Here is a 20,602-nt window from a genome sequence, read left to right on the forward strand (position 1 = left end):
CATTAATAAGTTTTTTTGTTATTTTTAGGTATCTGACACAGGCCAATATGTATGTAGAGCTATAAATGTAGCAGGACAAGATGATAAAAATTTCCATCTTAATGTTTATGGTAAGGATCTTTATCAAATTACTGTTCTAAAGATACAAATAAGATAGTTTTGCTGAAATTAATGCAGTGAACAAAAATATATGATACTTCTATGCTATTATAGTACCACCCAGGATAGAAGGACCCCAAGAAGAGGAGGTTATTGAGACCATCAGTAATCCTGTGACTCTTGCATGTGATGCCACTGGAATTCCTCCACCTACTCTGGTATGGTTGAAGAACAGAAAACCAATAGGTAATGCAACTATGCACACTTAATTTTATTTATTTCTATTGATGGACAATGCTGCAAATTTTCAATATTACTGCATAATTAGCCTACTATTCTAGCCTTTCAGGATTTCTCCCTCTCAGCTTTTGTCATCTTCAAATTTGGCGACCACGCCTTTACTCAAGATTATGCTTTCCTCTCATAGTAGTTATTGACTTTAACATTACTCACCTTTGAAGTATATAAAGGTTAAAAATTAGTAATCCCCTAATACCAGGGCAGATTAAAGATTGCACTGTCATCACTATGTCATTTGATCTATACTAACCTCCATTTGTGTGAAGCCTTTATAATTCTATAGAATTTGCCAGAGGTTAAAATTCCCTTTTATTGCTTTTGAGATCACAGGTATTAGGATATGTGTAAATACGTATCTACCTACCTACATACATATATGTATATATATGTTACAATAATTATAATTAACTATTTCATCAATTTATATACATGCCAATTAATCAATCAAGTAACCAATATTTTTAAAAATATATTAAAGAAGAAAAGTTTGACTTAATACCTCAACAAATCATGAAATTTTAGTATTGCATTTTAGTGTTAGAGGGAACTTAGCAGGCACGTGAGCCAAACAAAACCTGAAATAAATTATCAGTATAAGTCAAAAATTGGTCTTGCAGTTTCTATTTGAACATTTCACTGAAAATGAACCCTCCACTTCCCAAGTTATCCTATTCCACTCTTGAACAGTTCTAAAAGCCTAAAGTGATCTCTTTGCAACTTTTGCTCATTACTCCTGATTCTCTCTAGTAGCACTAATTCTTATATCTCTTCCATAAGACAGTCTGTTAAAAGTATGTAACAATATCTATCTTTTCTAGACAGCATCCTCTCCCCTCCAAGTAACAAATTTCTCCAATTCTTATTACCAACCTTCATATGCTATAATTATAAAACCCTTCATAATTTAGAACATTTTAGCTTACCACTCTCCTTTTTTAAACTGTTGGAACCAGAACTGAACATAATATTTCAAATGTTATCTTATGCGACCGGAGTAAGGATCTATAATCTTCTTATTTCGGGAAACAATGTACATTTTAATTCAGTGTAACTTTGCATTCACCTTTTTGAATGCCATATCACACTGCTGACTTGTTTTTATAGTGTTTTTAATCCACTAAAACTTCTAGACCAAACAATGTCATTCATATATTAACTTTACCTCCCAACTTTGTGTCATTTGCAAATTCAATGGCTATACCTTTATCTAACTCACTGATACAAGTGATAAATAGCATAGATCCAAGCACAGGTGCCTGGAAAACTTTAGAGATGATTCATCAAGTTGACATTAAATTTATAATGACAATTCTTTGAGTCTGGCCATTTAACTAATTCTGAATCTATCTAATTAAATTATCACCTAATCCACATGCCTTCAACTTTTTCACAAAAATAATATTAAATATTCTATCCAATGTATTACTAAAAATGTATTACAATTTCTTCTTAAATGGCTCTTTGTAGTCCCTACTTTTTTATTGGTTTTCATTAACCTTTCCTTTAATGATTCTTTTTAGAATTTTTCCTAGGAATTGAAGTTGAGTTCCCTGGCCCATAGATTGTAAGACCTTTTCTCTCCTCTTATGAAAATTAGGACATTTGCACTTTTCTAATCCAGCAATGCTTTTCCCATTCCATGCTCCTTTAAGAATCACGAATACTGACATATAAAGCAACATTTACCATTTTCTTCAATGAACAAGGATGGAGTTATCTGGTCCAGGTAACTTGAATTCATTAAAAACAAATAGATCTTTTCTTGCAAAATCCTTCCTTATCTTGGATATCAGATCTCTTCAGATAAGTCCCTGTTTTTCCTTATTGGGATTGTTTCCCTTTATTTCTACACAATCTTTCTTGATAGTTTGCCATCTTTCCTAGAATAACTTTCCCTATAGAATTTTAATCCATAGTTTACTACATACCTTTCCTGTGAAACTTTTGAAACTTTCTTTTTTATTGTCCCAGAATTTAGGGTACAGGTCAGAGAGCCCAGATTCCCTCTCTATAACAAATTCTAGAAAAAAAATAGGCATTCCTCCTGTATTGGTTTTCCCATCATTTTCATTCTAGACACAGAAAATTAGAAGCAATATAAGATTCAATTGTTGGTTCTTCTACCTTTTAAAGAAGAAAAGCAGTTATTAATTCTTTACTATGTTAGCCACTGTTCTAAGAGCTTAACAAAAAAAAAAAAAACATATAATCCTCACAACAATCCTATGAGTAATATGCTTTTATTATTTCTGTGTCACAATTGAAAAAAACTGAGGCCTACAGAGGTGAAGTGCCTTGCCCAAAATCATATAGCTAATAAGTATTTGTGACCTAATCTGATTTTAGGTCTTATTGACTCTAGGAAGGATGAAATTATCAGAAAGTCAAAACATAAAATAGCTATTCTCTTTTGAAAAGAAAAAGTTGTCCAGCAGAAATCTAGATAAAATTTCTCATTATTGTGTAATGCCTCCTCATAGACTCCATCTTTCTGTTCCAATGGTCTGTAATGACAAAATCACTTCTGTTTCTTCCTCCTTTTACCTTCTCCTATGTGTTTTTTGCTGCTCTCCTAGAGTTCTTCACATGAACATGCCTCCTTAATAGGCAGTTCTACTCTAACCCACCTCTTACCCAGTCTATTTATTTTTGAATACAACTTATCTACACAAAGTCATATTCAAATCAAGTGCTTTACGCAACCAAATTTCAGTAATACCAAGTGGTCAAATTTGTAACCTCTAAATTTAGAAGTCTAATTTCTCTTCCTTATAGCCTAAACTACAATTATTTTTCATAGACATTTATGGCCATTAGCTTTGCTACAAATTTATCTCTTGGATTTTTTGTCTCTTGGGAACTATGGGTGTCTCAAGTTATATTTTTCTTCATTATAGTACTTCTCTGTGGTGACTAGTGTGATAGCAGAAAACATGTATTTTCTCTTTTTTCCATTCTTTCCAGTTTAATAACCTCTTGATTTAATTTGAAACACCATAGGCAGATACATTTTAACAAATGTTAAGAACAAATTATCAGCTTTTTAAAAAAAATTATATGTATCCATAGAAAATTCTGATTCACTTGAGATCCACGTTTTGTCTGGTGGAAGCAAGCTACAGATTGCTCGGTCTCAAAATTCAGACAGTGGAACATATACTTGTATTGCATCAAATATAGAAGGAAAAGCTCAGAAAAGTTACCATCTTTCCATTCAAGGTATGTGTGGGTACACTGGATACAAATAAGGTTATTTTTCAATTAACAGCAATAAATAGGCCTAACATAAAATTTATCAACATCATGAAAAAGTTATTTCATAACATTTTCATTAGCCCTTTTCATATTTATCAGTATCAAAGTAATCTGTTTCTCATGGCTATTCAACCTCCATTATTATGTTTTGCTGAATTTGTTTGTATGTTTGTTGTTTTTTGAAATTGTCACTTATATACAAAATGAGTGGTTTTAAACTATCCTGATGTTTTTATCCTAAATATAAGTAGCTCTGATTCTTTTGAAACTTAAAGTTAGAGTAGCCTATGCTTTCATAATCTGAGCTCATATGAAACACAGCATAGGTGAAATGGAAGAGAACACTTTATAGCCACTCCATTCCCTGACTCAACATTGCGTTCGACTCATATATTTTCCCCCCAATTCCCAAACATGGACTTTCACAGTTTCTGTTGAAGGACTTGAACAGTGCTGTTGCCTTCATTCCAATTCATCCAATTTACCTAGTGAGTATCCTAGTTCCAAAGAGAAGATGAAAGGAAACATAGAATTAATTTTCTTTTCCCCCTAAAATTCCATTCCTCTGATAGAAAGGGGCATGAAATAGAATAGAAGCAAAGCTATAGACTTTGAAAAGAGAAAAAAGAAACCAGTAAAGATTCACTTTTCTTTTTTCATTCCCTGTTTCACTGGTACTTTATGGACATATATACTAAAAAGAAATCTGGTGAAGGTTCCCACGAACTTTTGCTTAGTTCAGGATTAAGATGGCAGAGTGTGAACAGACTGTCCATCTGGCCTCCTGGAAGTACCCATTAGATGCCAACATCTTTCAATTTGTAGAATCCAGGGTCTGCTGGACAAGTATTAGATCTTAAGGATAAAGAAGACATACTATTTACATGATGACTGATACCTTACGCAGATTTTTAAAATGATAGTTTAAGTAAATAATATCTAAGTTTTCTTCCAGGTCTTACATTTTATATAATGTTTAAACAGAGATATCAAGTTATTTAATGCTTTAGAGGTAGACATTCTCATTAATTAAAGTTATGATGTTTTTCTCCAAAGTTCCTCCAAATATTGTTGGTTCTGAAATGCCAAGTGAAGTCAGTGTTCTTCTGGGAGAAAATATTCATCTTGTCTGCAATGCCAATGGAATTCCCAGACCAGTTGTTCAGTGGCTGAAAGATGGAAAACCCATAACCAATGGTGAAACAGAAAGAATACGGTATGTTTACATGTGAACTTTGGAATTAATAGTATACAAATGATCTTCAAAATTGTGCATTAGGAAGCACTGGAAAGAGAATCATATTTGGGTTTAAATCCTGGCGCCATCATTTAGTAACTCAGAGTAAGTCAATTAAATCTCTCTTTTCTCAGATTCTACCTTTTTAAAATAAGGATTTTATTATTTCCACAACCTAAACATTGCATGATATGCTGTAGACTTCATTATAAATGTCAGCTACTACTCTTATAATTGTACATTGTATAATATAATATAATATAATATAATATAATATATGTACATAATAAATATGTATAATATAATATAAAATAGTATAATATATGTATAAAATAGTATAATACATAAGACCTCTTATGTATTAACTGCTTAGAATGTTACATAATGGTACTCTTATTCAGTCAATGCTTACTTTAAAATTTGTTCGCAGAGTGATGCGATTTTACTGTTGTTGTTTTTGGTGAACTGTATCAGAAGATGAAAGAATATTATAGCTTCTAGCATGTCAGTAAAAATGATGCCTTGTCTCCATATTTTTCACCCTTTTGTCTTTAAGTTTCATTTATTAGATAAAAAGATATATTTTAAGAAACATGATTTAGTAAATTCTCCTTAAATAAATGATCACAAAGGCTGACTTCTGTGTAATAGGATCCATTAATTTGGTGTGGACAAAAAAATAAATAAATAAATAAATTGCCCTTTTCCTTTGTAGAAAAAAAATACCCTGAATGACTGGGAGAATAGTAATACTTTAGACAGTAACAGGAAATTTGGGAAGAGCACAGTTTAAAATTATTAGGGATATTAACTACATGCCAAGCACTATGCTAAGTGCTTATAAATAAGTATATAAAGTAAAGAGAGTATATTATCTTAAGAAGTTTATATTCTAATGGGGGAAATAAAACACATTGTTGGCCAGGGAAGCATTAAGGAAAGTTACTGGGATAGTCATCAGGGAGTGGATTGAGGTATTCTGTCCAGGAACATTGGCAAAGTTAATGTGTTCATGGCTTAAGAATTGGAGGGAGGTGGGAGAAAGGCATGATGGATGGTCAAAGGGTTATGGGGGAAGTGGCTGGAGAGGAAGGCTGGAAATAATACAGATTCTGAGGAGGCCTGGGAATATTACTACCATCCTAATGATCAATAAGTATTTCTTGAGAAAATGAAAAATAAAAAAGTTTTAAAAGTATAAAACAAAAATGATACATACTCAAATGAAGCTTGCTATCACCTTTTTTATCTTATGTTATCTTCCTTTGATTTTTTTATCATTTTATATGCAAAATTTTATAAAGAATTTATTTGGTGTTCTAATTTATATACCAGTTTATAAAGTAAAATGAAATGGTGTTTTTGAGTCAATTATCTAAATTAATCAATTTCAAGTAAGGACCATTTTGCTTCATTTCATCTCACTTTGATTATTAATAGTCAGGCTTTCTATCAAATATTAAATATATTTATTTTTAAAATATCAAATTTTAAAATCTATATTAAAGTGCTTTGTAAACTTTATGAATAATAATATTATTAATATACCATATTGTTTATATATAACATAATTATATTATTTGTAACAATATAAAATTATTAATAATAATAATAATAATTAAGACATTGGCATTAATATAGCCCTTAGACTTGTGAAGTGGCAATAGTATTAAAATTCTAAGTTTTTATTTTATTGAAAAAAATAAACTATGGTAACAACTGTGGATTAACTAGGAATAGCAAGGAACTATTTGAGAGTTGAGAAAAGTTATATGAAGTCACTGCAATCAAATTTTATATACTTTCAAATTTCACCAAATAATACAGTAAGCAATTTTACTTCATAAAAATCATTTAACATTGATAATTTATTAACAGTCTCAAAGTATCTGTATTCTTAATTATAGAAGATACAAAAAAAGCTTAAACAATTTATTAATTTTATCTTACTGTCATTTTACCACTCAGTGGAAAAAAAAACCCTACATGTTCTATAGAATTCTTTTATCAAACAGATGAGATGCGTGAATTATATGATGTTAAAAACATATTCTTCCAAGCCCAAATTTAGTATTCAATCTTTTGTGTGTTTCATTGTTGAAATATTTCCATAGATTTTCATTGCAGAGCTTTAATATGCTTTTCATTTAGTTCAGAGATTGTGTTAAAATCTATAAACAAAACATTCTGAATATGTAAGAATAATTAAGTTTGGTTCAATTTTGATTCACTTACTTTTCCTTACAGGTTAACATTTGAGATAGTGAAGCCCAAGACTTCAGTTTTTAGTTGCATGTGTAGAATTCACATCAATTTTATGACATATGACTCTAGATTATAGATTTAGAACTAATAAGAATATTAGAGATCATCTACTATAACTCCTTTATTTTACAGAAAACAGGTTCTATGAATTGTCAAACATCATTCAGATACCAACACAGCTGTGATTCTATCTTAACTCCTCTTCAAATACAGTCCTTTTTTTTTTTTTTTTTTTTTTTTTTTTTTTTAACCACTGCACCACATTTCCTTCTAGGACTGATAGAAGAAACAGAAGAAACAACTTAAAGTATAATGTCAGAAAGGAAATGATAAGTTTATGATGGGAAGGGATGTTTAAGAACACAATAATTACCATTTAAAACTACAAGAAGAGTTAGTTTTCCAGATCATAGGACCACATAAATCAGCTCAGTACATTCTACCTATGACCTTTTCCATAGAGTGACTCCAGATGGCAGCACGCTAAACATTTTCGGAGCTCTCACATCTGACATGGGGAAATACACTTGTGTAGCTACTAATCCTGCAGGAGAAGAAGACCGAATTTTTAACTTGAATGTCTATGGTGAGTTTTAAATTGTGACACATTCAGTTCCAATATGTTATACTTTTATTACTTTAGGAATACATCAAGAGAAATGAATATCTAATAACAGGTTTTCTTGGACAAATTCTCTGGTCAAAATGCCAGCACTGCTACCATTTGGGATGTATAATAAAGGGCAAGTCACTACTAGAGATAGTTTTGAATTAGTCATTTTCATGCCTTTCTTCTATTGCTGCAAAATGTAGTTCCACCTGCAATTGTGGGTAATAAGGAGGAAGCAGAGAAGTTAATGGCCTTATTGGATACTTCAATAAACATTGAATGTACAGCCACTGGAATTCCACCACCACAAATAAATTGGCTCAAGAATGGACTCCCTCTACCTATCTCATCCCAAATCCGACTTCTGGCTGCAGGGCAGGTGATCAGGTCAGCTTTTTTATTATTTTGTTATATTTTTAAATGAATGGTTATATTTAATGGATCTTTCCTTCATCTAACCAAGTTTTATTTTAAATTTTTAGTGACATCTTGTTTTTACATTACTTTTACTTCCAAATTTGTCTCTTCTTCATTTTACTATCAAGAAACCTTCTTGTACCTTAAATTAAAATAGAATAATTTTTGAAAAAACTGAGTTTTGACCACGTTTTAAAAGTTTAGCCTTCCATTCCTACATGGAAGGTAAGGAGATATATTTTTTCAACTCTTCTCTAGGTCCATGTTTGCTCATCATGATTATATAGCATTCCATTTCATTTTATTGTCATCAGAGTTTACATTGGTATAATTTTTGTTTATATTGTCCTGGTTCTGTTTTACTTTGTATCAATTTATGTAAGTAATCACATGCTTATCTGAATTCTTTGTATTTACTTTTTCTCTATATAGGCTCTTTCATCCAGAGGGATATCAGATTGAAAAGATATAGAATTTCTAGTCACTTTTTTAAAAATGAAATTCCAAATTGTTTAGTATAATGGTTGTATCAATTCACAGCTCTATAAGCAATGATATTAGTGTCTTTGCTTCCTGCAGTCCCTCTAACAATGACTTTAGTCATGTTTCTCCATCTGCTGGTGATGCATCTAAATATTTTTTGGATCATGTTATGATCCAAACACTGAACATTGCTTTCCTATCTTAAAAATTTTTTTGTTGAAAATAAATACAGAAATGGACATTCAGCTCCATTTTAATATTGTTATTAATACATGTATATTAATAAACATTTTACATATATTTAATCATACATTGATAAAATAAAAAATACAAAAATATCCATTGTCCATACTAACTGAACTAACTCACAAATTATACAATAGTGTACCTATCTTCTTATAAGCCTCGTGACTTTGACTTCCAGGTGGTTTTTGTTTGTTTGTTTGTTTTTGTTTGTTTTTTTGCCATGGTTTCCAATCTGCATCATATGAAATAAAATCTTAGTGGTTTTAATTTATACTTCTACTATTAGTGATTTGGAACACATTTTTTGAGTGGTCATTATAGTTTGTACTTCTTTTGAAAGATTTATGTTTATATCATTTGACCAGTTATCTATTAGGGAATGGTACTTGGTGCCATGATGTCATTTTACTATATGTTGTGGATATTTGACTTTTTTCTATTTCTATTTGGAGCACAAATTTTTCCTACTTTAATTTCCTTGTTGATTTTGCCTCCTATATTTACTCATGTTAAAAAACTATTTGAAACTTTAAATATTTAAAAATATCCATTTTATCTTTTATGAAATTCCATAGTATCCTGTTGGTTAAGAATTCTTTCCTTAATCACAGTTATAAAAAAGTACTTCCTCCTTGTCCTCTAATTTTTTTAAGGTATATCATTTTATATTCAAATCATAAAACTTTTTTTGAATTTATTATGGAACATGTTTTAAGATAGTATTTTAAATCCTTTTTTTCTAATTTCTCTAGAAATTTATGTCAAAAAGGGGCTTCTTTCCCCTAATCATTTATGCTCTTATTTCACCAAATACTCACCTACTGTTTCCATTTTTTTGGAATTCCAATGTTTTTGTTTCCATTTGTTACATATTTAGTCTGTTCCACTGTTTTTAATGCTTTCAAAAGTTACTACTTTATAATATACATTTTAATGTCTGATCTTTAAACTTTGTCATTTTATTTGAGACCCTAAACTTTATTTCCTTTTAATAAATTTTGATGTTGTTTTACTTAGTTCCATAAAGTATTCCCTTGGTAATATGGTTGCACTAAATGTATAAATTAAGTTAGTCATTTTGTCATTCTTATTCTTTTGGCACAACCCAGCCACAAGCAGTGAATAGCTTTCCAGTTATTTAAGTCTTAATTTCTGTAACAAATGTTTCATAATTGTAGTTCTATTAGTTTTGTATGTTTTAAATTAGCTATAATATTTTATGTATTATATAATAATTTGGAATGGAATGTCTTTTTATCATATCTTCCTGATTCTTGTTAGTACTGTGTAGAAATTATGATGATTTGTATATTTGTTAGGAATTTAATATTTGTTTTTGTACTCTCCTCTTCCAGAATTGTGAGAGCTCAGGTATCTGATGTTGGAATATATACTTGTGTGGCCTCTAACAGAGCTGGGGTAGATAATAAACATTATAATCTACAAGTTTTTGGTAAGTCATCTTGTGTAATATGAAATCTTTTACTTACTTACTTGACAACTTTAGATATATAAGGAAAATATTTCTATTTATTATTTGATTATTTATTTCATAGGGAAATACTGTGGACAGAATCCATCTTTAATTTCTTCATTGTTTCTCCCTGCTGATTGATGCATTTAATTTTTAAAGTATCATATTTTGTAGTAAGGAATGAATTAACTCACAGGTCAAGAAAGGATTTACACAATGAGTCCCTTAAGTATAAGGAATAGAAATTTTCCTACAGTCTGGGACCCTGTCAATGGGGCCCCTTTGTCTATGTTCCTGCCAGGATTTTTTCTTTTTACCCAAGTTTGACCTTGATTTTCATATTGTTCCAAGTATAAAGTTCAAATAATTATATTTCTCTCCAGGCATGAGGTCATTCATTCTCCTCCCAAAAGAAAGTTAAGACTTTTCTCATAATGTCAGGTTATAATTATAATTATTGAATATATATATGACTTTATATGCATACACACAGATCCACACAGATGCATGTATATAAACACTTAATGTATTAAATTCACCATTCTCAGAAATATTGGGGATTTATAAATGGAAGAAATGTGTTGCTTATGTTTTGTACCCAGCTCTATTCTTTATTATTATGCTATTATTATTGTTATTATTATTATTATTATGGCTCCTGCATTCAAGTTCTCCTCCTAGAACCTTTTCACACATGAATTCTTAAGTCTGTCCTGGAAGAATTCAAGTTCTGCTAGGTGTATTCTACTTCACAAATACAGGCAGCCCCCCTTCTGTACTTAACTATCATCTCCCAAAGTTCACCAGTGAAAGATTAATTTGTATGATCTGATTTTTTATTTTTCTCCCTACGTAGTACCACCAAGCATGGACAATGCAGCTGGAACTGAGGAAATTACAATTGTAAAAGGTAGTCCTACCTCACTGATATGCATTACTAATGGAATCCCAATTCCCACTATGACATGGCTTAAAGAGAATCAACCTCTGGAGCTGGACACCCATTTGAAGATTAATAACCAAGGAATGGCCCTTCAATTTGTTGAAGCAGAGATCGAAGATTCTGGAAGATACACTTGTATTGCCTCCAATGAAGCTGGAGAAGTCAAGAAGCACTTTGTCCTAAAGGTTCTGGGTAGGTTAATTTTTTTTAACACATTAAAAAAATTAGGAAGTCAGCATACTTTCTAAAAAGAGAATACTAACAAAGATCCATTGAAAATATATACACATATTTATGAAACTGAATTAATGCCATTTTATGTTTATTCTATCTTTCAGAGCTAAACTTCAAAAAGTCATCTACCATTGTTTTCATTTTCTGACTTCTCTATCTCTTCTTAGAATCTTAAATTCTGATTTCTGACTCTTACTTAACTGAAAAAGTTCTCTCCAGTAAGTTCTTAAATTTTTAAATTAAAATTAAAATTAAGTTGGGGCAATTAAGTGGCACAGTGGATATAGAACCAGCCATGAAGTCAGGAGGATCTGAGTTCAAATTTGACCTCAGACACTTAACATTTTCTAGCTGTGTGACCCTGGGCAAGTCACTTAGCCCCAACTGCCTCAGCAAAATAATAATAATTATTATAATAATTTAATTAAAATATAAAAAGTTGCATACTTACTCTGCAACATTTGCAACTTTTGACTATCCTCTCCTCCAGCACGCTCTGGTCTCTCTTGGTTTTTGTATCTCTTCCTACTTATCTAACCTTTAAAGACAGTTAGTAAAATGGATAGATTGCTGGGATTGGAGTCAGAATCACCTGAATTCATTTCCTTAAATACTAACTGATCCTGTGTTGAGTAAATCATTCAATCTGCTTTCTTTAGTTTCCAAATTAGTAAAAATAAAACTGGAATGATAATAGTACCTACTTTTCAGGATTGTTGACAGGCTAACATTAGATATTTGTAAAGAGTTTTACAAATGATAAAGCCCTATACTATGTAATGGTAGTTATTTTTTTTTCAATTTCCTTTGCCTAGATTATTATCTTGAATCTAGCCTCTAATTATGGGAATACCCAGGGCTGTCTTGAACTTTTTCTCTTTCTCTTTTTAAAATAATCTCTCCTTTGGTGATCTAGTCAACTCCATTGTGTTCAGTTTTTATCACTATGAAGATGACTGCCAAAGCTGTTTTTATAGATAAAATAGTATTTATTAAGGGTTTATTATGTGTTCAGATATAATCTATGTCTTTACTTTCAGCCCCACATTACTAAATGCATGCTGATCATCTATTAGAAGGTGTTCAAAGTCAACATGTTCAAAATAAAAATCATTCTTTCCTTAAAATTCTTCCTCTAAGTTTCCTTATTTCTCTTAAAGATATCACCATCCTTTGAATCTCCCAGATTCACAATCTTGATGTCATCCTTGAATCTTCCTTCACCTTTCCTCTCAATATCCCATCAGTTTTTTAGTATACCTCCACTGTATTTTTTTCTATACTTCAGTTCAGATTTTCATCACTTCTCACCCTACTACGTAGGGAATTTCTAATTGATTTCTTTGTTTCAAGTTTTTCTCTTCTCCAATCTAACCACCATATTTGTAGATCAGAAGTCCTAAAACACGCATTTGAATATGCCACTCTCCTACTCAGATACTTTTAATAACTATCTTTGTACCACTAGGTTAAAATGTGCATTCATCACCCTAGATTTTAAAGCCTTCTACAATGCAACTTTTATATACCTTTCTAGGCTTATTATGCATTCCATTGACACAGAATCTAGTAAAGTCAAGCTACCCTGCTAGTAGTATTCCCCTGATCATGACATTCAGTTTCTTCCATTCTTTTAATAGATGGTTCCCTCAGGTTTAAAATTTCCATCCTCTTCAACTGTGTCTCAAAGAAATCTCTAATTCTCCTTGAAAGGACACTTAAATTGCTTTCTCCAATAAGGGTTTTTTGATTCCCTCAGATGTTAGTGCTTGCCATCCCCTGGAATTTATATATTTTTGTATATATTTTGTGTGCACTTATCTGGATACATGTTGAAGCCTCATAATAGATTAAAAGTTTCTTGATGGAAAGGACAATTCCTTTTTTTGTTTCTGCATTCTTACTAATACGTCATTATTCATATGTAAGTTGTATAGTTGATTATTAACCAGTTTCCGAACTTTTCTCAAAGACTTAGAATAAATACATCTAAATACATCTGTTCCAATATAATAACATAATACTGTATAATAATTTATATACCAGTTCTAATGAGGAGGAAAAAAGAGGGTTATGTAAAAGGGTTAAAGGTAAAGAGGAGTTATCAACAGTCTTAGATTATTTAAAAGAAATATACAGAATATGTAATTTAGGATAAATAAATGAATACAGAAATGTGGTATGAACCTTTTAAAAGTGACAACAATACCAAAGCTCAAAATTAATTGAGGTTTGTGAAGAGAAAACTAAAGACTTTGTAACAAGAAAAAGTATTTTTCTTTTTTTTAAATTATAGGTTTTTATTTTCAAAATACATACATAGGTAATTTTGGCATTCCTCCTCACAAAACCCTGTGTACTAATTTTCCCCTTCTTTCCCTCCTCCCTCTCTCAGTCAGCAAGTAACCCAATATATATTAAACATTTGAAATTTCTATATACATATTTCTACACATATCAAAAACCATTTTTTCTTTCAGCTGTGCTGAAGAAAATAGGATTCTGGTTGGTGATTTTTAAAAGACACATTACCATGGCTTAGGATGAAAATAAGGGGCATAGGTCAGCTTACAATCTGCCAGGCACTGTGATAAGCACTAAGGACAAAAAGAAAGAAATCAGTCCTTCTCATGGAGTTCATAATCTAATGTAGGAGTCAACAAACAATCAAATGTAGGAAATAATTAATGGAAAGAAAGCATTAAAATTAAGAAGGTTTGGAACAAGCTTCCTATATAAAGTGGAATTTTGGTCAGAACTTGAAGTAAGCTAGAGAATCCAGTAGGCAGAGATTAGGCGGGAGAACATTCTAAGCATGGAAGACAGGACCAAGAAATGTAATATTTTATTCAGGGAACCATAAGGAAATTATTGTCACTGGATCAAAGAGTATAAGGAGAAGTAAAGTGAGGCCTCCTAGATAATGAAAAGTTTTGGATCTTAAATAGAGAATTTTGTATTTTATTTTGGAAGTGATAGAGTTTACGGAATATGGCAGTAGTAGAAGGGAGGTAACATAGTCAGACTTATACTGTAGGAAAATCTACTTTATCAGCTTAATGAAGGATGTTCTGGATTGAGGAGAGTCATGTAGTAGACAAACCAATTAGCAGGCATTTGCAAAAGTCTAGGCAGAAGGAGATGAAGGCCTACACTAGAGGATAAAATCAGAGGATAAAAAGAAAAATGTTTAATAGATGGTACAAAGCTAAAATTGACATACCATGTTAATAGGTTGAATATTAGAAGTGAGAGTGGAGTGAAGGATGATCTTTACATTATAAATTTGGTGTCTAAGAGGATAATAGTGTCCTTTGATAGTAATGAGGAAATTTGGAAAGTAGGAGGGGATTTTAGGTGGAAAGGTGAGTTCAACTTGAGATATGTTGAGTTTAAGATTTTATTGGATAGTCACTTTGAAATATCTGCAAAGTGATTGCTGAAGGTCAGCAGAGATTTTAGAGCAGGAGAGATAAATCATACAGTGATGGTAATTAAATCCTTTGATACTAATGAGATCAGCCAATGAAATAATATAAATAATATAAAGCCCTGTGGGACACTCAATAGAGGAAATTATCTAGATGAGGATCTAGCTGAGGAGAGGAGATGGAGAAATGGTAAGATAGGAGATAAGGGAGAGGTCTTAAAACCTAGAGAGAAAAGAATATCAAGGAGAAGAGGATGATCAATTATATCAAGGCTGCAGATATTAAGATTTGAGGATGAGAAAAGGCTATTAGAGTTTTGCAATTTAGAGATCAATGGAACTGTTGGAGAAAAGATTTTCCATGGAATTATGAGATTGGAATTCAGATTTAGGGCAAATGAGAAAGAAGGTGGATGCAACTACTGTAGAAAACTTTTTCAAAGAGTTAAGCCACAAAGGGCAGATGAAATATAGAATGATATTTGGATAGAACAATCAAGTGAGAGTATTTTGTGGATGAGAGAAATGGGATTGTTTGAAGGCATTGAATAATGAGCCAACAGATAGGGAGAGATTGAAGATAAGAGAGTGAGGATGACTGATGTTGGAGGAGATGAGATAGAACAAGATTGTTTATATAAGTAGAGGTATTTGTCGTGTCAAGGAGTAATTCTACCTCTTCAAGTCAAAAAAGGGACAAAGGAGAATGTCAGAAAGCAGTAATATGAGATGAGGAAGACAGAAAAAGAGGGAGAATTTTTCAGTAAAATATGAGGCAAGGTTCTTAGCTGAGAGGATGGAGGAAGGAGGGAACCATGGGAGATTTGATAAAGAGTGAAAAGAATTGAAAGAACTGTGGGAAATGTGGGAAATAAATTGATAAGCATATTGTTAGGAGGGTTACCTAGCAGCAGTGACCTCTCAGTTGAGGCTGTGCAACATAAATTTGTAGTAGATCCCTTAAGAATGCTGGTATGATTTTTTTTCCAATCTCAAGTCAACAATATGTAGTAGAAGATAAGACTAATGGTAGTGATCCAAGGTTAAGGGTTGGCAAAGTACAATCAGCAATATGGTAAAAGTGAAAGGGGCCCAAGGGAAGGGAACAGGGTAAAGGTGAATTCTCTCACCTGTGAGAGAACTGAGAAGACATGGTGTAGACAGAGTTTGGTAACAGAGCGAGAGGAGGAAAGCAATATATTATGGTCAGGTAAGGGAATTTTGGAATTCTTAAATATGGAGATGGCACAATTGTGGGTAATGGCAAGACTTCTGTGTGTTTGGGCACCTTAGTTCATGACACTGTGCTAGATAGATCATGGAGTTATAAATTTGAAACAAAACCTTTTCTTTTAAATAGCTTACAATAGAACTGGAGTAGCCTATTTTTAAACTACTGTTGTTTTAAGTAAAAGTTAGAAATTATGAGCTCAGTTCTTTTCATTTCAAGCATATGCCAGCTTGTAAAAACAACATAAAACTGAGGTTATAAAACCACAACTATCTCAATTATTCAATTCCCATTCCCACTGTTCATCACATAATAGCCCTCCAATTTCCATGTGGGTTTTATAGGCCTGACCTTCTGATCTATGCTTCTTAAATTAATGTCAGTGTCAATAAAGAATAATGTAAAGTAACTATATTTCTACCCAACTTATCCTACCCAACTAAATAATTATTTTTTCTTTTAAGTATGAATTTGAGGAGATTTAAATTTGGGGGGGGGGTTGCTCTTTGATGTTGTTTAAAACTTAATTTTTTTTCTCTTTCTTAAACAGAGCCACCTCATATCAATGGATCAGATCATCCAGAAGAGATATCTGTAGTAGTTAATAATCTCCTTGAGCTTTTCTGCATGGCTTCTGGTATTCCCACTCCCAAAATTATGTGGATGAAAGATGGACGGCCCTTACCACAGATTGATGATGTTCAGATTGTTGGAGGAGGAGAAGTTCTTCGACTACCTAGTGCTCAGGTATTATATTGGTATATTACAACTGTATTTCTCCATAACTTTGCAGTTCTGATCTGTTTTAAAAAATGTAACTAGGTTAGGAATTAGTAGTTTGAAAAAAAACCATTAAAATATAAGCCTTGGATTTTGTTTTTAACAGATCTAAATAATTTTTAGCATTTATTTATATGAAGGTCTTTTGCTCTCATTCGAAGACAATTTGAAACCCCAAAAAATAGTGTTTTAGGGATTATGGCCATAAGTAGTTCCTAGGGTTCCCTTTCTGGGGTGATACTGGACTATCAGGTAGCCTGAATACTTGCTATGAGATTTTACTTTCACTAGGCTGGGATCTTTCAGAATTATCCAGCCTCTGTGTAACTTTTTTTCCAGGTTGCAAGTTCCCAACTATAGGTATGGACAGTCTAATAATAACTCGTAACTTTATTTCAACTTTTATGCTACCACGTACTTGGATCCTACTCTCTTTTGTCTCTTTGGCATATAACCCAAAGAAATCACTCAATCATCACACAAGTGAAGTATTAATATCTCAGCAATGGGGTATTAATATCTCAGCAACGGGAGTAACCCTATACAATTCTGTTAGAGCCTGAATTTTCAATTCCTCAGTCCCATCCTATTCTGTGTCATGCCTTTTTGCTCTGGCAGGGAAGGGGGAAATATTTGCACCCAGGGGCTTTTGTTTGAAAATAAAAGCTGTTACTGTGTAACAGTGTTTAGTACTGTGTTAGCTGTGTTGCTGTGTAACTGTGTAACTATGTAACTGTGTTTTTCTGTGAAATCTTGTTTGTAAACACACATTGTTGAGGGAGAAGGGGAAATATGCACCTGTATTTGCCATTTGGAACATTGCCAAAAGTTCTTGGTCCTTTTGTCTGGGTTCTGGTCAATTAACTTTGTTATGTCTAGGAAAAGTATTTTTGTCAATGCAACATGGTTGCTTAAGCCTAAGTAAACTGATTTATGCTAAAAAAAAAAAATACTAGTTAACCTTCTCAATTTAAAGGTCACATGTGGAAGGGCAAGTCAACTCAGAATGAGATTTAATTACCATTAGTATCTGCTGCTAAACTTGGTACATTAGCTGAAGCAAAGTTGAAGTATATTGGCAGATTATATAGATGGCACAAAGGATAAGAGTACTGAACTTGGGATCAAGAAGAACAGAGTTTGAATGCTGCCTCAGATACTGACTAGGTATCTGGCTCTCAGTGAGTCATTTAATCTGTCTGACTCAAGTTTCCTCATATGTAAAATATGGACAAAATAGCATCTCCTATTAAGTGAGATAAAACAGTGTTTCATAAACCTTAAAGCACTATTTAAATCTTACTTCCTACTAAATCCTACTGCTACAAAAAAGCAAGGGTGAAATTCAAACCTAAATCCTTAGATGCCAAATACATTTATAAGTATTTTTAAAATATATCATTATATGCTGCCTCTCATTATAAGTTGTTAATTCCTAAATTACTCAATTTGTACCAGTTAAATAGAATAATAACCTAATGAGATTTTAATAAGTAATTTGCATATGATAGCTTAATTTTCAATTGAGATGGTTCAATTTTATGACACTATTCAATTCAAAAAATTCCAATTTGAAAAATAAAGTTTTCTCAAATTTAATTGTAATAGAATTGCTGTCATATGTAAATAAAAATATTTATACCTTTTTCATATGGGGCAGAGGAAACATTCTGATGCCTTTTAGCTCTTTAAGCAACCCTGCACAATAATTTCTTTCTCTTGTCCTTGCTCAAGTAACAGACACATTTCCTGATGAAATTACATGTTCAGATGCTTTTCTCATTGAATTTGGAAAGGAGGAAAGAAAGCTTAGCTGAACTCTTTGAAGTTTTATTTTGTTTTTTTCCTGTCATTATATTGCAAATATTCTTCAGATTCTCCTCAGACTTTCCCCTTTTCAAACCTCCTGTTTACTCAGGATAAAAAAAAAATCTGTTTAAACTATTAAGTTATCAGCTTAATCAAAACAGCACTATACTAATATAGTTAGTCAACAAATATTTATTGAAACACTGCAGATAGAAGTCATTAATACTAGGTACCATTGGGATAGAAATGTCTGGTATGGCTGCCCTCAAGGACTTTATTTTGGGGGTAAGATATATCCTCTATTTGCCTTCTATTCTACCATCTTTGGATAAGACTAAGATGGGTACAAAAAGTTGACATGCACTCATTTCCCAGGGATTTAATAACCATTCCCCTCTTAGTCTTTCTCAGTCTTTAGGATTTAGTGAGAGATTCTGACTTTGAATCAGAGGTGTCAAGGGTCTCCATCAATTCTTTGGTCTGTCATCATATAATCCTAGAATGTGGCTACTCCTATTTCCCATTCTATTTGAGATTCTAGCACTGCAGAGTACTTGTTTACTAAAGGTGGAAAAAAATACATATATGTGTGGAATACATGTATGTATGTACACATATATCCTCTCCATCTCTTCACTTCCTATACTCTTCCCTATCTATCTTGGTCCTATTCTTCACAGTCTATATTCTCTTCCCCCCAACTATTCCTGTGACTTCACCCTCCTAAATCTATATTTCAACTTTATGAAGATTCTTTCTACCATAGTATGGGCTCTCTCTCTCTCTTCCTATCACAGTTTTGACCTGTGGTTGATCAGTTAAGCATTTATTATCAATTACCATTTAATCTTTTGCTTTATCATCCTATTAACCATATTATAAACTTGCTATACTGGGTTCTTATCAAGATTAACCTTTCTACTCATTCTTTTAAGCCCATCTCCATCCACAGTTTTCATCTTCAATGATGTGTTAATGTGAGCACTGGATTTTCTATCCCTGCTCTATTACTTACTTGTGTCTCTGAATAAATAATTTCAGATTCCTTATCTGCAAAATGAAGATCTCCCAGGTGTATTCCTGTTCCACATTTATGATCATGTTTTCTTATTGTATTTAGCAACAAAATGATACCAACTCATATTTTCCTTTCCATAGGTGGCATATGGACTAATGTTAGCTATAAATTCATTTTGTCTTTTAGTTTTATTTATAATGAGAATATAAGAAATCATTTTTCCATTCCTCCAGTAATGAATCAGGTCACTAGACATACTTTTCGTGTTTAGTGCAGCAAATACTGTTAGGCATTTTATGTGGTCTACTTATTCATTTATTTATCCCCTGTTCACTTTTGTTCCACTCTGCCATTCTTATCCATTAGAATTGGACAACTTAATGATTTGATTGATTTACAATCAAATTAATTTTTTAATAAAAGTTTTCAGTTTTTGTTTAAATGTCTGGCATTATGCAGTATAATTTTATTGCACTAAAATACTATCAAACATTAACTAGAAACAGACCTCTTTGTTCTAATATGCATGTACATGTATAAGAAAGCTATATGTGTGTATATGCATTTTATTATTGTGTTTCATTTTTATGACCTGTACTCTACTCTCCAAATTAATTTACTTTTATTCAGGAAATCTCCCAACAGACTTTATAAATTTATATTATGAGCTATAACTAAAACCTCATCAGATACATATAAATTTCAAGCAGCTCTGACATGGAATGTTGGAATTGTATTGCAATGTAATACAATTAAGTACCTTATCAGAGA

General features: G+C 31.9%; 1 protein-coding gene across 2 annotated transcripts in view; it reads left to right on the forward strand.

Annotated features, from left to right (window-relative positions):
* Positions 1-20,602, forward strand: part of HMCN1 (hemicentin 1) — a 478,149-nt gene that overhangs the window by 369,852 nt on the left and 87,695 nt on the right. For both annotated transcript variants that reach the window (XM_074308592.1, XM_074308593.1), the window contains exons 61-69: positions 29-110; positions 214-345; positions 3,469-3,618; positions 4,711-4,870; positions 7,618-7,742; positions 7,970-8,153; positions 10,268-10,365; positions 11,243-11,521; positions 16,775-16,971. In XM_074308592.1, the coding sequence (XP_074164693.1) occupies positions 29-110; positions 214-345; positions 3,469-3,618; positions 4,711-4,870; positions 7,618-7,742; positions 7,970-8,153; positions 10,268-10,365; positions 11,243-11,521; positions 16,775-16,971 (1,407 nt within the window). The remainder of the gene's footprint in view (positions 1-28; positions 111-213; positions 346-3,468; positions 3,619-4,710; positions 4,871-7,617; positions 7,743-7,969; positions 8,154-10,267; positions 10,366-11,242; positions 11,522-16,774; positions 16,972-20,602) is intronic.

This window comes from Sminthopsis crassicaudata, chromosome 4, assembly GCF_048593235.1.
Source record: "Sminthopsis crassicaudata isolate SCR6 chromosome 4, ASM4859323v1, whole genome shotgun sequence".
Taxonomy (NCBI): domain Eukaryota; kingdom Metazoa; phylum Chordata; class Mammalia; order Dasyuromorphia; family Dasyuridae; genus Sminthopsis; species Sminthopsis crassicaudata.